Below are 18,136 nucleotides of genomic sequence, written 5' to 3'. Positions count from 1 at the left end.
AATACTAACTAACCATGTACTACTAACTAACCACATAATACAAACTAAACAGGTACTACTAACTAACCACTTAATACTAACTAACCATGTACTACTAACTAACCACTTAATACTAACTAGCCATGTACTACTAACTAACCAGGTACCACTAACTAACCACATAATACAAACTAAACAGGTACTACTAACTAACCACTTAATACTAACTAACCATGTACTACTAACTAACCACATAATACTAACTAGCAACTTAAAAATAACTAACCATGTACTACTAACTAACCACATAATACTAACTAGCAACTTAAAAATAACTAACCATGTACTACTAACTAACCACATAATACTAACTAGCAACTTAAAAATAACTAACCATGTACTACTAACTAACCACATAATACTAACAAACCACATAATACTAACTAGCCACATAATACTAACTGTCCACGTACTACTAACAAACCACATACCATTACTTAACCACATAATACTAACTAACAACTTAAAAATAACTAACCATGTACTACTAACTAACTACCCATGTACTACTAACTAGCCACATAATACTAACTGTCCACGTACTACTAACAAACCACATACCATTACTTAACCACATAATACTAACTAACAACTTAAAAATAACTAACCATGTACTACTAACTAACTACCCATGTACTACTAACTAGCCACATAATACTAACTGTCCACGTACTACTAACAAACCACATACCATTACTTAACCACATAATACTAACTAACAACTTAAAAATAACTAACCATGTACTACTAACTAACCACATAATACTAACTAGCCACATAATACTAACTGTCCACGTACTACTAACAAACCACATACCATTACTTAACCACATAATACTAACTAACAACTTAAAAATAACTAACCATGTACTACTAACTAACTACTCATGTACTACTAACTAGCCACATAATACTAACTGTCCACGTACTACTAACAAACCACATACCATTACTTAACCACATAATACTAACTAACAACTTAAAAATAACTAACCATGTACTACTAACTAACTACCCATGTACTACTAACTAACCACATAATACTAACTAGCCATGTACTACTAACTAACTAACCATGTACTACTAACAAACCACATCATACTAACTAACCACATAATACTAACTAACAACTTAACAATAACTAACCATGTACTACTAACTAACTACCCATGTACTACTGACTACCCATGTACTACTAACTAACTAACCACTTAATACTAACTAGCCTAACTAACTAACTAACCATGTACTACTAACTAACCACATAATACTAACTAACCATGTAACTACAAACTAACTAACCATGTACTACTAACTAACCACATAATACTAACTAAGCATGTAACTACTAACTAACCATGTACTACTAATTAACCATGTACTACTAACTAGACGCTAACTACTAACCACCCCCTGGTCATAGGCCCGTGTGAGGTATGTAGATCAACTTGTTTCCTTGTGTCCTCAGATCCGAGGAGGGAAGCTGATGATCTCCAACACCAGGAAGAGTGATGCTGGCATGTTCATCTGTGTTGGCACAAACATGGTGGGAGAGAGAGACAGTGAGACGGCTCAGCTGACTGTGTTTGGTAAGCATCAATGTATGACAGTGTTCTCAAACGCGTTTTACATACGTTTTCTCATGACCCACCAATTAACAAAGTCCTTCATGTAAGTAAGCCACTGAAACAGTCAATGTTATATTATACTGAACTGAACCACTCTATGACTATTGCTGTCTCTCTCTCTCTCTCTCTGTCTCTCTCTCTCTCTCTCTCTCTCTCTCTCTCTCTCTCTCTCTCGCTCTCTCTGTCTGTCTCTCTCTCTGGCTCTCTCTCCCTCTCTCTCTCTCTCTCTCTCTCTGTCTCTCTCTGTCTCTCCAGAGCGTCCCACCTTCCTGCGTCGGCCCATCAACCAGGTGGTCCTGGAGGAGGAGGGGGTAGAGTTCAGGTGCCAGGTGCAGGGAGACCCCCAGCCCAACGTACGCTGGAGGAAGGATGATGTTGATGTACCCCGTGGGAGGTAAGACCCAATAAATCAACCAATGTTTTTCTGATCAATTTGATATGATTTTAATGTACAAAACATTTGCTTTTCCTTCAAAAACAAGGACATTTCTAAGTGATCCCAAACTTTTTTGGTAGTGTATATTCTTTAATACCTCTGTCGTCCCTTGGCCCCCCTTTGACTTCTCCATCAGTAGTACTGAGTGGTTGATCCTGTATTGTTGAAGTGCCAGCCTGGCCTTCTCTACCACGCTCTAGTTTACATAGACTAACTCAGGATGAGTGATCAATGTCAGAATCTCTCCATCTCTCTTTCTATCTCTCTTTATCTCGCTCTCTCTCTCGCTGTCTAATGATAACTCTACAGGAGAAACAGGACTGCTGCCAGCCCTCTCTCTCACCTGCCCGTCTCAGCCTGCCAGCCAGCAGGAATTAAACAGGACCATTAGGCTGTTCACAACACTCATTAACCACACAGGGTAACCTTGCTAGCAGCTAGACAAACACACTGTGCCCCCATAGCTCTGTCTGTCAATCAGTGGTCAGCCAAGGGAGACAAAGCGGTCTCATTGTCCATACCAGAGGCCGGAGTCTGCAGACAGACGGACAGACAGATAGGCAGGGTATCTATGTGTGCCAACTGAGGACATGACCCTGGGAGTGTGTGTGTGTTCAGGTGCAGTTGTACAGGTGAGCCCTTGGCACATAATCCCACAATCGCACGACACAACAATAAACCTGTTCGCCCATTCTGAGAAAGAGAGAAAAACAGAGCGAGTCACACCGGCCCTGTGTGATGTGTATTTGTCATAGTATACAGAATACTGTACTACTCTGCTTCTTGTCAAATGTCTTTTCTTCAACTAGTGCCAGCAGTGATGGTGTTCTATTGGCCCTCTGCTCCCTCTGCCCCACTGTGTCTCAGTCACTGCACATAGAGTCAACAGCAGGGCTGTGTCACTACCAGGGTTCAAAGAGACTGGCCTGTCCAACTTTAGGGTCACTCACTGCTAAGGTCACCACATTAAACACAGACTAATGGACGTTTGTCAAGGCTAGCTGCTAGCTGCTCTGTTTGTGTCTGATAAGGTCAGGGTTCATAGGGTAGGGTTCATGAGCTGAGCCAGACCAAATAGACACAACTAACTTACTCGCTCATGTCTTTGATGTAACTTTGGTTCAGGAAATTAGTTTTTATTCATTATGACACATTCATTAACAGACTCATGAGTTTAGTAACATAAGATACATCCTGGAACACAATTTTCTCTGTTGCTTCTTCGTTTCCTGTGTCTTGCCTTTGAAGTCCAGTTATATTTGGAGGAGAAAGTACTGAACATGGGAAGCAACAGTAGCTGAATGATTAGATGTTCACGATCACGGTGTTTATAATTACATTCCCATGTTGTATTTGTTTCCAGTCTATCGGTTCTCCTTTGAAGCAGACTGGCTGAATGTGTGAAGACTGGATGAATGCGTGAAGAGTGTATTATTTTAAGTTGGACGTTCTCTGCTGTCTTTGTCGTCTTTGGGAGAGCAGTCGTTTTATTGAAGTCGGTATCTTTCCCCACTCTGCAGCTTATCTCCAATTACAACATCAAACACACTGCCTGTCTGACAGACAGAAACTCAGTGTATTCCAATTTGCCTGCAGATAATGATGCACACATTTCCCACCAACATACATTCTGTGCCTTCAGAATATATTATTTTATTAATACTTGTTCCACATTTTGTTGCTACAGCCTCCATTCAAAATGTATTCAATTCATGTTTTTTGCCTCAGCTATTTACACAGAATACCCCATAATGACAAAGTGAAAACATGTTTTTAGACATTTTTGCAAATATATAAAAAATGAAATACAGTAATATGTTATTTACATAAGTATTCACACCCCTGACTCATTACTTTTAGAAGCACATTTGGCAGTGATTACAGCTGTGAGTCTTTCTGGGGATGTCTTCTAGAACTTTCCACACCTGGATTGTATAACATTTGCATATTTAGCTTATCAAACTCCTTCAAGCTCTGTCAAATTGATTGTTGAACATTTAATCAATATTTAGTCATAGATATTCAAGAAGATTTAAGTCAAAAAAGTAACTTGGTCACTCAGAAACATTTACTGTCTTCTTGGTAAGAGCTCCAGTGTAGAGTTGGCCTTGTGTTTTAGGTTCCTGTTTTGATGAAATGTGAATCTCCCAGTGTCTGGTGGAAAGCAGACTCAACCAGGTTTTCCTCTACGATTTTGCCTGTGCTTAGCTTAATTCCACAATTTTTCATGAACAGCATAAAAAACAGCATACACAGCACATTATGGTCTTTCTCCTGCATTTCAAAGACGATGGTACAAAAATATTTTTTTCTTTGTATTATCTTTTACCAGATCTATTGTATTATATTCTCCTACATTATTTTCACATTCCCACAAACTTCAAAGAGTTTCCTTTCAAATAGTACCACGAATATGCATGTCCTTGCTTCAGGTCCTGAGCTACAGGCAGTTAGATTTGGGTGTGTCATTTTAGGCGATAATTGAAAAAAGGGGGCGGAATTTTATAATCACCATTGGCCTCATGGTGAAATCCCTTTGCTGTTTCCTTCCTCTCAGGCAACTGAGTTAGGAAGGATGTCAGTATCTTTGTCGTGACTGTAGTGTAATCTATAGTGTAATTAATAACTTCACCATGCTCAAAGGGATATTCAAAGTCTGGTCATTAAAAAATCATGTTAAACACTATTATTCCACACAGAGGGAGTCACTACACCAGAACCAGAGCCAGCCCTGAAAGATGCAACCATGCTGTGTGTATGTGTCTGTGCTTGTGGGTAAGGCTGATGTGCATGTCGGCTTAGTGTGTGTGTGTGTGTGTGTGTGTGTGTGTGTGTGTGTGTGTGTGTGTGTGTGTGTGTGTGTGTGTGTGTGTGTGTGTGTGTGCATGTGCTTTTGCATGTGTGGGTGTCAGTGGTGGTCCTCACCACGGAGGAAATGAAAATGAAAGATCCCAAAAGATCAACCACTTTGATGTGAGGAAAGGCTACTGTTTACTGTTCATCAGAAAAGGTTACACTGTCCTTATTAATATGATAAGCTGCAGAAAGAAAGGCAATTAGATCCCCCCTTCTCTCCCTTTTATACATGTCTTGCTGCCCCCCCCCCCCTGTTGGCATAGACTAGAGCAGTGTGTGTGTGTGTGTGTGTGTGTGTGTGTGTGTGTGTGTGTGTGTGTGTGTGTGTGTGTGTGTGTGTGTGTGTGTGTGTGTGTGTGTTTCAAAGGATGATTGCTGGAGCCTCAGCTGAGTAAACAGCTCTTTAATGTGCTCAGTGGCTCTAGCTGCCTCTCAGGCAAACACAGACACTGGCACACAGACACAGGTCCTGGCATGGGGTAAAGCAGGGATAGGGTGGTCAACAGAGGCTTAGTAGCACATTTACAAGGTTGTAGTGTATGTTGTTGTATTAGAGTAGGGTAGCTTTAACACTGGTATAAGACAAATACGGTATGAACTAGATCTGTAGATCTGTGGAACTTGTGTATAACTTCCATATGGCTGGAAGAGGGAGGTTTCTATACATCATTCAGTAATATGGAGAGGACGGAGCTCATGGAAATCAGTCTGCCACATCTGCGAGCCAGGATGGGAGGAACAGAAAGCTCATTTTTTCCAGGCGGGAGAGATTCAGAAGAATCAACTATAGCGAGCCCCAAATCCCAGAGAACAAACTTGGACAGGGTGTGTTTTATCTCCCAGCTCTCTCTGTGTGGCCCAAATCCCTTTCTCCCTCTCTCTCTCTCCCTCCCTCTGACCCCTGTGCCCTCCTCTTATCTGAATCCCACCACCCCAGCAGCCCATCTGTATTCAGCCTGTCAGTCCCCCGACCCCAGAGCTACAGCCCCCCAATACCCCACACTGCCTTTCAATATCCATCCTGTCCTTTCTAATATAGCTTTGTCTATGCATGTGTGTGTGTGTGTGTGTGCGTGTGCGTGTGCATGTGTGTGTGAGCGTGTGTGTGTGAGCGTGTGTGTGTGCGCATGCGTGTATACGTGTGTGTGTGTGTGTGCATGCATGCGTGTATACGTATGCGTGTGTGTGTGTGTGCGTGTGTGTGTGTGCATGCGTGTATACATGTGTGTGTGTGTGTGTGTGTGTGTGTGTGTGTGCGTGCATGCGTGTATACGTGTGCGTGTGTGTGTGTGTGCGTGTTACAGAGGTGTGGTGGGTAACGTCATTCTACTGAGCTATTTACTTTAAGTTCCTATTCTTACCTTGTATTATGTCTTATTGTTTTTACATTGTTGAAAAGGAACCTGCAAGTAAGCATTTTGTTGGACAGTGTATACCATGTTTTAATCCTGTAAATATGTGTTTTAATCCTGTAAATATGTGTTTTAATCCTATAAAAACAGTGCTTTTAGACAGTGTTGTTAAAGACAGGGTTGTTAGAAAGTGGTGTTAGACAGTGTTGTTAAAGACAGGGTTGTTAGACTGTGTTGTTAAAGACAGGATTGTTAGACTGTGTTGTTAAAGACAGGATTGTTAGACAGTGTTGTTAAAGACAGGGTTGTTAGAAAGTGGTGTTAGACAGTGTTGTTAAAGACAGAGTTGTTAGACAGTGTTGTTAATGACAAGGTTGTTAGACAGTGTTGTTAAAGACAGGATTGTTAGACAGTGTTGTTAAAGACAGGGTTGTTAGACAGTGTTGATAGACAGTGTTGTTAGATAGTGTTGTTAGACAGTGTAGTTAAATTAAAGACGGTGTTGTTAGACAGTGTTGTTAAATTAAAGACGGTGTCGTTAGACAGTGTTATTAGACAGTGTTGTTAGAGAGTGCTGTTAGACAGTGTTGTTAGACAGTGTTGTTAGACAGTGTTGTTAGAGAGTGCTGTTAGACAGTGTTGTTAGAGAGTGCTGTTAGACAGTGTTGTTAGACGATGTTGTTAGAGAGTGCTGTTAGAGACAGTGTTGTTAGAGACAGTGTTGTTAGACAGTGTTGTTAGAGACAGTGTGGTTAGACAGTGTTGTTAGACAGTGTTGTTAGATGTTAGACAGTGTTGTTAGAGACAGTGTTGTTAGACAGTGATGTTAGAGACAGTGTTGTTAGGAACAGTGTTGTTAAAGACAGGGTTGTTGGACAGTTTTGATCAACAGTGTTGTTAGATGATGTTGTTAGGCAGTGTTGTTAGAGACCGTGTTGTCAGAAACAGGGTTGTTAGACAGTGTTGGTAGACAGTGTTGATAGACAGTGTTATTAGACAGTGTTGTTAAATTAAAGATGGTGTTGATAGACAGTGTTGTTAGACACAGTGTTGTTAAAGACAAGGTTGTTAGACAGTTTTGATAGACAGTGTTGTTAGATGATGTTGTTAGACAGTGTTGTTAGAGACTGTGTTGTTAGAAACAGGGTTGTTAGACAGTGTTGATAGACAGTGCTGTTAGACAGTGTTGTTAGAGAGTGTTGTTAGAGAGTGTTGTTAGAGACAGTGTTGTTAGACAGTGATGTTAGAGACAGTGTTGTTAGGAACAGTGTTGTTAAAGACAAGGTTGTTAGACAGTTTTGATAGACAGTGTTGTTAGATGATGTTGTTAGACAGTGTTGTTAGAGACTGTGTTGTTAGAAACAGGGTTGTTAGACAGTGTTGATAGACAGTGCTGTTAGACAGTGTTGTTAGAGAGTGTTGTTAGAGAGTGTTGTTAGAGACAGTGTTGTTAGCGAATGTGTTGTTAGAGACAGTGTTGTTAAAGAGTGCTGTTAGACAGTGTTGTTAGAGAGTGCTGTTAGACAGTGTTGTTAGAGGCAGTGTTGTTAGAGAGGGTGTTGTTAGAGAGTGCTGTTCAACAGTGTTGTTAGAGACAATGTTGTTAGACGATGTTACTAGAGTGCTGTTAGAGAGAGCTGTTAGAGAGTGTTGTTAGACAGTGTTGTTAGAGACATTGTTGATAGAGACAGTGTTGTTAGAGACAGTGTTGTTAGAGACAGGGTTGTTAGACAGTGTTGTTAGAGACAGTGTTGATAGAGACAGTGTTGATAGAGACAGTGTTGTTAGAGACAGTGTTGTTAGAGACAGTGTTGTTAAAGACAGTGTTGTTAGAAGGTGTTGTTAGAAGGTGTTGTTAGAGACAGTGTTGTTAGAGACAGTGTTGTTAGAATATGTTGTTAGAGACAGTGTTGTTAGAAACAGGTTTGTTAGACCATGTTGTTAGACAGTGTTGTTTAAGACAGTGTTGTTTAAGACAGTGTTGTTAGACGGTGTTGTTAGAGACAGTGTTGTTAGACGGTGTTGTTAGAGACAGTGTTGTTAGAGAAAGTGTTGTTAGACGGTGTTTTTAGAGAGTGCTGTTAGAACAGTGTTGTTAGACAGTGTTGTTCGTGTGTGTTGTTAGAGAGTGTTGTTAGACAATGTTGTTAGAGCATGTTGTTAGAGAGTGTTGTTAAAGACAGTATTGTTAGACAGTGTTGTTAGAGAGTGTTGTTAGACAGTGTTGTTAAAGACAGTGTCGTTAGAGAGGAGCAGCAATGTTGACCCTCAGTTTTCTGTCATTCTTCAGATCCGCAACTCAGCAGAAAAAAACATGGCAGGCTACGGCTTCTGTTTCTATATATATATATTTATATATATACATATATAGATACATCTGGTATTCATGAGTGTGTGTGTGTGTATGTGTGTGTGTGTGTGTGTGTGTATACGTGTGTCATCCTGTGCTAGCAATATATAGATACATCTGGTATTCATGAGTGTGTGTGTGTGTGTGTGTGTGTGTGTGTGTGTGTGTGTGTGTGTGTGTGTGTGTGTGTGTGTGTGTGTGTGCGTGCGTGCGTGCGTGCGTGCGTGTGTGTGTGTGTATACGTGTGTCATCCTGTGCTAGCAATAGACTGAATCTATTATACTGTGAGTGCCTACAAAATAAAGTCCGCCAGTTAAATGAAAGACATACTGTAGCAGAAAATAGCAGAGCAATATACAGTGTCTTTAATTAGGGAGTGGATGCAGGTCATCTGTAATGTACCAAGTGTATAGATCATTTAGCCTCATCTCTGACGGGAAAAATCTTCAAATGGCGCCTGTCTCCTTCATCTCATGTGAGGAAAAAGAGTTTGAGCATGTGAACACGGGGGCCTCGCAAGTGGCGCAGCGGTCTAAGGCACTGCATCGCAGGGTTAGGGGAGGGTTTGGCCTGCCGGGATTTCCTTGTGCATTCTGCTCTAGCGACTCTTTGAGGAGGGCTTGGCACCTGCAAGCTGACTCCAGTCGCCAGCTGGATGGTGATTCCTCCAACACATTGGTGCGGCTGGCTTCCAGGTTAAAGAAAGCAGTGTGTCAAATAAGCAGTGCGGCTTGGCAGGGTCGTGTTTCGGAGGACGCATGGCTCTCGACCTTCGCCTCTCCCGAGTCCGTATGGGAGTTGCAGCAATGTGACAAAACTGTAACTACCAATTGGACATCACGAAATTGGAGAGAAAAAGGGGTAAAAAAAGACATGTGCCCTTTGTATCTCTCACGCACACACACACACACACACACACACACACACACACACACACACACACACACACACACACACACACACACACACACACACACACACACACACACACACACACACACACACACACACACACACTCTGCCAGACATCTGTCAGTGAGTGGTTATTTGCTGTAGAGTTTTTCCTGGTGTATCTTCAACATTTCCCTGTAGACGTTTCAGCGTCTGTTCAAAACCACTCTGACAAACTCTAAAATGCCTTGCTGTGGTTATCATGGTGCTTTGGGTAATGGCAGCCCTCTGGGTGCACAGCCCTCATTGTCCTCTCATTCCCTCATTGTCCCCTTGGAGAAAAGCTGTTGCAGTATCATGCTCCGTTCAAAAAATGCAGAACTAAGAACAGATACAGCCCTTGGTTCACCCCAGACCTGGCTGCCCTCGACCAGCACAAAAACATCCTGTGGCGGACTGCAATAGCATCGAATAGTCCCCGTGATATGCAACTGTTCAGGGAAGTCCGGAACCAATACACGCAGTCAGTCAGGAAAGCTAAGGCCAGCTTCTTCAGGCAGAAGTTTGCTTTTCAAACGGTCGCTGCCTGCACCTGCATGCCCGACTAGCATCACCACCCTGGATGGTTCCGACCTAGAATATGTGGACGTCTATAAGTACCTAGGTGTCTGGCTAGACTGCAAACTCTCCTTCCAGACTCATATCAAACATCTCCAATCGAAAATCAAATCAAGAGTCGGCTTTCTATTCCGCAACAAAGCCTCCTTCACTCAAGCCGCCAAGCTTACCCTAGTAAAACTGACTATCCTACCGATCCTCGACTTCGGCGATGTCATCTACAAAATGGCTTCCAACACTCTACTCAGCAAACTGGATGCAGTCTATCACAGTGCCATCCGTTTTGTCACTAAAGCACCTTATACCACCCACCACTGCGACTTGTATGCTCTAGTCGGCTGGCCCTCGCTACATATTCGTCGCCAGACCCACTGGCTCCAGGTCATCTACAAGTCTATGCTAGGTAAAGCTCCGCCTTATCTCAGCTCACTGGTCACGATGGCAACACCCATCCGTAGCACGCGCTCCAGCAGGTGTATCTCACTGATCATCCCTAAAGCCAACACCTCATTTGGCCGCCTTTCGTTCCAGTACTCTGCTGCCTGTGACTGGAACGAATTGCAAAAATCGCTGAAGTTGGAGACTTTTATCTCCCTCACCAACTTCAAACATCAGCTATCTGAGCAGCTAACCGATCGCTGCAGCTGTACATAGTCTATTGGTAAATAGCCCACCCTTTTCACCTACCTCATCCCCATACTGTTTTTATTTATTTACTTTTCTGCTCTTCTGCACACCAATATCTCTACCTGTACATGACCATCTGATCTTTTATCACTCCAGTGTTAATCTGCAAAATTGTAATTATTTGCCTACCTCCTCATGCCTTTTGCACACATTGTATATAGACCCCCCCTTTGTTTTCTACTGTGTTATTGACTTGTTAATTGTTTACTCCATGTGTAACTCTTTGTTGTATGCTCACACTGCTATGCTTTATCTTGGCCAGGTCGCAGTTGCAAATGAGAACTTGTTCTCAACTAGCCTACCTGGTTAAATAAAGGTGAAATAAAAATAAATAAATAAAATAAACACATTTTAAATTGACGTTTAAGAAAAGGACAAGAACAATATACTGGGATCAGCTAACGCTAACATAACCATTAGGGGATAAATACATCACTAGGCTTAGATCAGTGTCTAGGTGTAATAGCACTACACTCTACGTGGTTGGTTGACAGCAGACTACAGCTACGGGACAAGTCAACCATTGTGAGGGGAGAAGAGGTGAAGGAGTGGGGAGAGGGAGCAAGGGAGTACAGTTCTGCCCTAGAGCCCTACAGAGGGAAGATGAGAAGTGAGAAGAAGAAGATCTATCAGAGCAGAGGAGAGGAGAGAGAGGACCTTGTCTCTGAGCTACAGCCACACAGTCAGAGTCAGGAGAGGAGAGGAGAGGAGAGGAGAGGAGAGGAGAGGAGAGGAGAGGAGAGAGAGAGAGAGAGAGAGAGAGAGAGAGAGAGAGAGAGAGAGAGAGAGAGAGAGAGAGAGAGAGAGCTGGCCTCAGTCCCATACCTGAAACCTGGGAGACTGACTCATTCTTGTTACTGTACAGCACCTCACACACACACACACAAGGACAGATAAGGACTGAGTCATTCAGTACGACACCACAAATACACTTGACCACACATATACTTGACCACACACACACACACACAGGTGATAAGAAGTTCTCACAGTGAGACAGCAAGGACTCTTCAGGTGACACAGATGAGTGTTTGAGAAATCTTCGAGTCCCTGTGTGGTATAGAACTGCTGTAGCACTGTAGAAACTCATATCTCCAGCAGCAGCACAGGCACAGTTTGGAACTCAGGTCCCACAGTCCAGCACTCATGATAGTCTTATCTATGTTGGCCCTGCCCTGTGTATCAAACACCTGAACTATGTGGGCCCAGCCCTGTGTATCAAACACTTCAACTCTGTGGGCCCAGCCTGTGTATCAAACACTTCAACTCTGTGGGCCCAGCCTGTGTATCAAACACTTCAACTATGTGGGCCCAGCCTCTGTATCAAACACTTCAACTCTGTGGGCCCAGCCTGTGTATCAAACACCTGAACTATGTGGGCCCAGCCCTGTGTATCAAACACCTAAACTGTGTGGGCCCAGCCCTGTGTATCAAACACCTGAACTGTGTGGGCCCAGCCCTGTGTATCAAACACCTGAACTATGTGGGCCCAGCTCTGTGTATCAAACACCTGAACTATGTGGGCCCAGCCCTGTGTATCAAACACCTGAACTATGTGGGCCCAGCCCTGTGTATCAAACACCTGAACTATGTGGGACCAGCCCTGTGTATCAAACACCTAAACTGTGTGGGCCCAGCCCTGTGTATCAAACACCTGAACTATGTGGGCCCAGCCCTGTGTATCAAACACTTCAACTCTGTGGGCCCAGCCTGTGTATCAAACACTTAAACTCTGTGGGCCCAGCACTGTGTATCAAACACTTCAACTATGTGGGCCCAGCCTGTGTATCAACCACTTCAACTATGTGGGCCCAGCCCTGTGTATCAGACACTTCAACTATGTGGGCCCAGCCCTGTGTATCAAACACCTGAACTATGTGGGCCCAGCCCTGTGTATCAAACACTTCAACTATGTGGGCCCAGCCTGTGTATCAGACACTTCAGCTATGTGGGCCCAGCCCTGTGTATCAGACACTTCAACTATGTGGATCCAGCCCTGTGTATCAGACACTTCAACTATGTGGGCCCAGCCTGTGTATCACACACTTCAGCTATTTGGGCCCAGCCTGTGTATCAGACACTTCAACTATGTGGTTGATTGCTGCCCTGTCTTGGCATGTGTTTACATTCCAATCACTCGACATCTCTCTGCATATGAAAGCTAGTAACTTTGTGTGGGATGTGCATGGTACTGTATGATAGTGTATACTGTACAGTACAGTATGTATTTCACTGTGAGTGTGTGTTTATTTCTGTGTGTTCTGTAGTTCAGAGCGAGGGAGAGACCAGGCAGCAGGATGAACTTGACTGCTCTCCTCTCCACAACCTTTCCATATTCAATATAATTACATACCTATTCTAATAGAGAACACAGCTGTAGCCCGAGCCAGCTACAAGAAAGAGCTACTCTTTCCTCCTCTCTCAGTGTGTGTGTGTGTGTGTGTGTGTGTGTGTGTGTGTGTGTGTGTGTGTGTGTGTGTGTGTGTGTGTGTGTGTGTGTGTGTGTGTGTGTGTGTTTTATCCACCAGCATTTTCAGTGTTCTCGTAATCTTAGCTGATTTGTTCTAGGATGACAGATTGATTGAGTCATGTTTCCCTCTGAATACATTATCCACTAGCCTGGGGTGCATTTAGATAAACTGATAGTTGGAAAATCCCGAAACAAAACACACGTTGTATGATGTTGGTCAATGTGTTTCTGATTGCTGAGTGTGTCCATGCATGGATAGTCTTGTGTGGGAACTTGTCAAAACAATACAGCTGTTTTTATTCATACCAACGATCACAATGGGCATCTGTGCCCTTCCTGCATCCCCCCTAAACACCCTCTTGTCTTCTGTCTCTACCGCCTGCCACTGTCCCTCAGTCAAGAGTTCATGTCATCTCTACAGTCTTGTTGTTCCATCTCAGCCTGAGGCAGTGTAGGAGAAAGACTCTCCCTTGTCTCCATTAAGTTGTTTGTTTTCCATCAGACAGGGTCATCTCAAATGGCGCTGTGTCATTCCTTTGGAGGCCTCTCTCACCATTCAAACAATAACAGCTTTATTCTCCTCCCCACCTCCACACAACCTGCTCTCCTGACTCCCCTGTCTCTCCCCAAAACAAAGCATTTAGTCATGACTCAGTCAAATAATTGTTATGGTTTTTTAAGGGCCAATGTGATACAGTATGTAGAGCTGCCAGTCAGGGAGGAGGAGGAGGAATGCACTTCAGTAAAGCTGCCAGTCAGGGAGGAGGAGGAGGAGGAATGCACTTCAGTAGAGCTGCCAGTCAGGGAGGAGGAGGAGGAATGCACTTCAGTAAAGCTGCCAGTCAGGGAGGAGGAGGAGGAATGCACTTCAGTAAAGCTGCCAGTCAGGGAGGAGGAGGAGGAATGCACTTCAGTAAAGCTGCCAGTCAGGGAGGAGGAGGAGGAATGCACTTCAGTAAAGCTGCCAGTCAGGGAGGAGGAGGAGGAATGCACTTCAGTAAAGCTGCCAGTCAGGGAGGAGGAGGAGGAATGCACTTCAGTAGAGCTGCCAGTCAGGGAGGAGGAGGAGGAATGCACTTCAGTAAAGCTGCCAGTCAGGGAGGAGGAGGAGGAGGAATGCACTTCAGTAGAGCTGCCAGTCAGGGAGGAGGAGGAGGAATGCACTTCAGTAAAGCTGCCAGTCAGGGAGGAGGAGGAGGAGGAGGAGGGATGCACTTCAGTAAAGCTGCCAGTCAGGGAGGAGGAGGAGGAATGCAACTTCAGTAAAGCTGCCAGTCAGGGAGGAGGAGGAGGAAATGTAATAATATGAGAGAGAGAGAGAGAGAGAGAGAGAGAGAGAGAGAGAGAGAGAGAGAGAGAGAGAGAGAGAGAGAAAGAGAAGAGAGAGAGAGAGAGAGAGAGAGAGAGAGAGAGAGAGAGGGAGAGGAGGGAGGGAGGGAGGGAGGGAGGGAGGGAGGGAGGGAGGGAGGGAGGGAGGGAGGGAGGGAGGGAGGGAGGGAGGGAGGGAGGGAGGGAGGGAGGGAGGGAGGAGGGGAGGGGAGGGAGGGAGGGAGGGGGAGGGGAGAGAGAGAGAGAATTAGTTTAGCAGCTGCTGGTGGCACAGGGCCATCAGTACACCTTAGACCTGAGCTGTGGGGCTGTAGGGCTGTGGGGCTGTGGGGATGTGGGGCTGTAGGGCTGTGGGGCTGTGGGGCTGTGGGGGCTGTGGGGCTGTGGGGCTGTAGGGCTTAGGGGCTGTGGGGCTGTAGGGCTGTGGGGCTGTAGGGCTGTGGGGCTGTGGGGCTGTAGGGCTGTGGGGCTGTAGGGCTGTGGGGCTGTGGGGCTGTGGGGCTGTAGGGCTATGGGGCTGTGGGGCTGTGGGGCTGTGGGGCTGTAGGGCTTAGGGGCTGTAGGGCTGTGGGGCTGTAGGGCTGTGGGGCTGTGGTATCTCTCTATACACTACATCACTGTTCTCAGGTAGATACAGTATTGAGATCTTGAGTTTACACATAGACCAGATTTTAGATTTTGGTGGGAAAATGTTGGTAGGAAGCAAGTATGGCTTTTTCCTAGCCACCGTGCTTCTACACCTGCATTACTTGCTGTTTGGGGTTTTAGGCTGGGTTTCTGTACAGCACTTTGAGATATCAGCTGATGTAAGAAGGGCTTTATAAATACATTTGATTTGATTTGGTGCTTTGTCTCCTCAGAGCTCTCTCTGACAGACTGGTTACGGACTGTTGTTTGTCTGTCAGACAGCCTTCACACATCCCCAAACCCACCCCACCTAGTTCCCACCAACTCAACACAACATTCACATTGTTATGCTAACCCCCTTTCCAATTACAGACCAGGGCAACAAATCAAACCAGCATCCTTCTCTTGTCAACTACCTTACAACCCCCACAACTCCAACCCCTCTCGCCCTCACACACACACACACGCACGCACGCACGCACACACACACACACACACACACACACACACACACACACACACACACACACACACACACACATGCGCGCGCACGCACACACACACACACACACACACACACACACACACACACACACACACACCACACACACACACACACACACACACACACACACACACACACACCGCGCACACACACACACATACACACACACACACCACCTCTCATCTCAGCCTGTCAGACATCTCAGACCTCAGCAAGGTTTGGAATCAGAGGACAGCTTGAACTCTCCATCACAAAATAAATGTAGGCAGTGTTTTCTTTTTTTAAGGGATGGCCCCAGCAACACATAGAGTACGCACACACACGCACACACACACACACCACACACACACACACACACACACACACACACACATATACACACATACACACACACACACACACACATACACACACACACACACACACACACACACACACACACACATACACATACACACATACACACACACACACACACACATACACACACACACACACACACACATACACATACACACACACACACACACATACCACACACACACACACACACATACACACACACACACACACACACAAACACATACACACACACACACACACACACACATACACATACACACACACACATATACACACATACACACACACACACACACACACACACATACACATACACACACACACATATACCACATACACACCACACACACACACACACACACACACACATACACACACACACACACACACACACACACACACACACACACACACACACACACATATACAATACACATACACAACATCACACACACACACACACATACACACACACACACACACACACACACACACTCACCATCATAAATACTGAAGGGGTGTTGGGGTGTCCAGTTGAAAGCAGCCATTTCATTGTTAAATAATTGATCCTCTAATATTCTATGGTCACAATGAACAAGCTGTTTGGAAATAGAGTTTCCTCTCCAGGAGGGGGATGCTATATGTAAGTTCTCTCAGAGACAGTGGTGAAGGAAAACAACACATTTAGTCAGTTTGTCATAATAAGCTCCACAAGGCTTGAACTGATGGGTTCAATCTACTGTGTATTAGCTTTGGACAACAAAAACATTCTCAACAGGACACATTTCATATAACAGTGTTGTGTGTGTGTTTTACTGTTATTCTCAACAGGACACATTTCATATAACAGTGTTGTGTGTGTTTTACAGGTATTCTCAACAGGATACATTTCATCTGACAGTGTTGTGTGTGTTTACAGGTATTCTCAACAGGACACATTTCATCTCACCGTGTTGTGTGTTTTACAGGTATTCTCAACAGGACACATTTCATCTCACCGTGTTGTGTGTTTTACCGGTATTCTCAACAGGAAACATTTCATCTGACAGTGTTGTGTGTGTTTTACAGGTATTCTCAACAGGAAACATTTCATCTGACAGTGTTGTGTGTGTTTTACAGGTATTCTCAAAAGGAAACATTTCATCTAACAGTGTTGTGTGTGTTTTCCAGGTATGAGATCAAGTATGACAAGGAGGACTACCTGCTGAGAGTGAAGAAGGCGTCCGCCAGTGACGAGGGCACCTTCACCTGCCTGGCAGAGAACCGCGTGGGCAAGGTGGAGGCCTCTGCCAGCCTCACCGTCAGAGGTGAGTGAGGGCTGCCCACTGGCGCTCACCTCTTTCTGTCTTTTACTGTAGAACCCTGAGCAAGTTCAGAACGCCAGTCACAACAGCTTGGCATCTTACAACTGTTTTAGTTTATCAGAAATGGGGATTAGTAAGAGCGCAATTTCACTCGCCTACCATAGAAACAGAAACAAGTCCTTGATTAGTAGTAGTATGACTAGTAGTATGGTTGATCTACTGTGGACAGGAGTGTTTCCACAAAGAGTCTTTCCTTCAAATAGTGCTGACTGCCACAGCCAAGAAAGAACACACACACACACCTTCCCATGGTGGTCTTCTATCCATTATCCCCCCCAGTCACTGAAGCCATTCCACAGTTAACTGGTCTACACCGCAGTACTGCACTGTAGGTGGGCACATTTTAAATACAACATTTTTCATCATAATCAACCCCCTTTCTCTCTGTCTCTCTCTCCTCTGTTTCTCTCTGTCTCTCTGTCTCTCTCTCTGTTTCTCTCTGTCTCTCTGTGTCTGCCCTCTCTGTTTCTCTCTCTGTCTCTCTCTGTCTCTGTCTCTCTCGCTCTCTCTGTCTTTCTCTGTCTCTCTCTGTCTCTCTCTGTATCTCTCTGCTGTTCTCTCTGTTTCTCTCTCTCGTTCTCTCTCTGTTTCTCTCTGTCTCTCTGTTTCTCTCTCGTGTTT

The 18,136-nt window shown here is 44.5% G+C and overlaps 1 protein-coding gene across 6 annotated transcripts in view; it reads left to right on the top strand.

Moving 5' to 3' along the window:
- robo2 (roundabout, axon guidance receptor, homolog 2 (Drosophila)) overlaps window positions 1-18,136 on the top strand; it is a 375,041-nt gene that overhangs the window by 224,621 nt on the left and 132,284 nt on the right. For all 6 annotated transcript variants that reach the window (XM_031791154.1, XM_031791152.1, XM_031791149.1 and 3 more), the window contains exons 4-6: window positions 1,508-1,628; window positions 1,923-2,061; window positions 17,322-17,458. In XM_031791154.1, coding sequence (XP_031647014.1) covers window positions 1,508-1,628; window positions 1,923-2,061; window positions 17,322-17,458 — 397 coding nt within the window. The remainder of the gene's footprint in view (window positions 1-1,507; window positions 1,629-1,922; window positions 2,062-17,321; window positions 17,459-18,136) is intronic.

The sequence above is a fragment of the Oncorhynchus kisutch genome, linkage group LG15 (genome assembly GCF_002021735.2).
Source record: "Oncorhynchus kisutch isolate 150728-3 linkage group LG15, Okis_V2, whole genome shotgun sequence".
In the NCBI taxonomy this organism is placed as follows: Eukaryota; Metazoa; Chordata; class Actinopteri; order Salmoniformes; family Salmonidae; genus Oncorhynchus; species Oncorhynchus kisutch.
The sequence above is the reverse complement of the archived record's forward strand: the minus strand, read 5'-3'. Positions and strand labels throughout refer to the sequence as shown.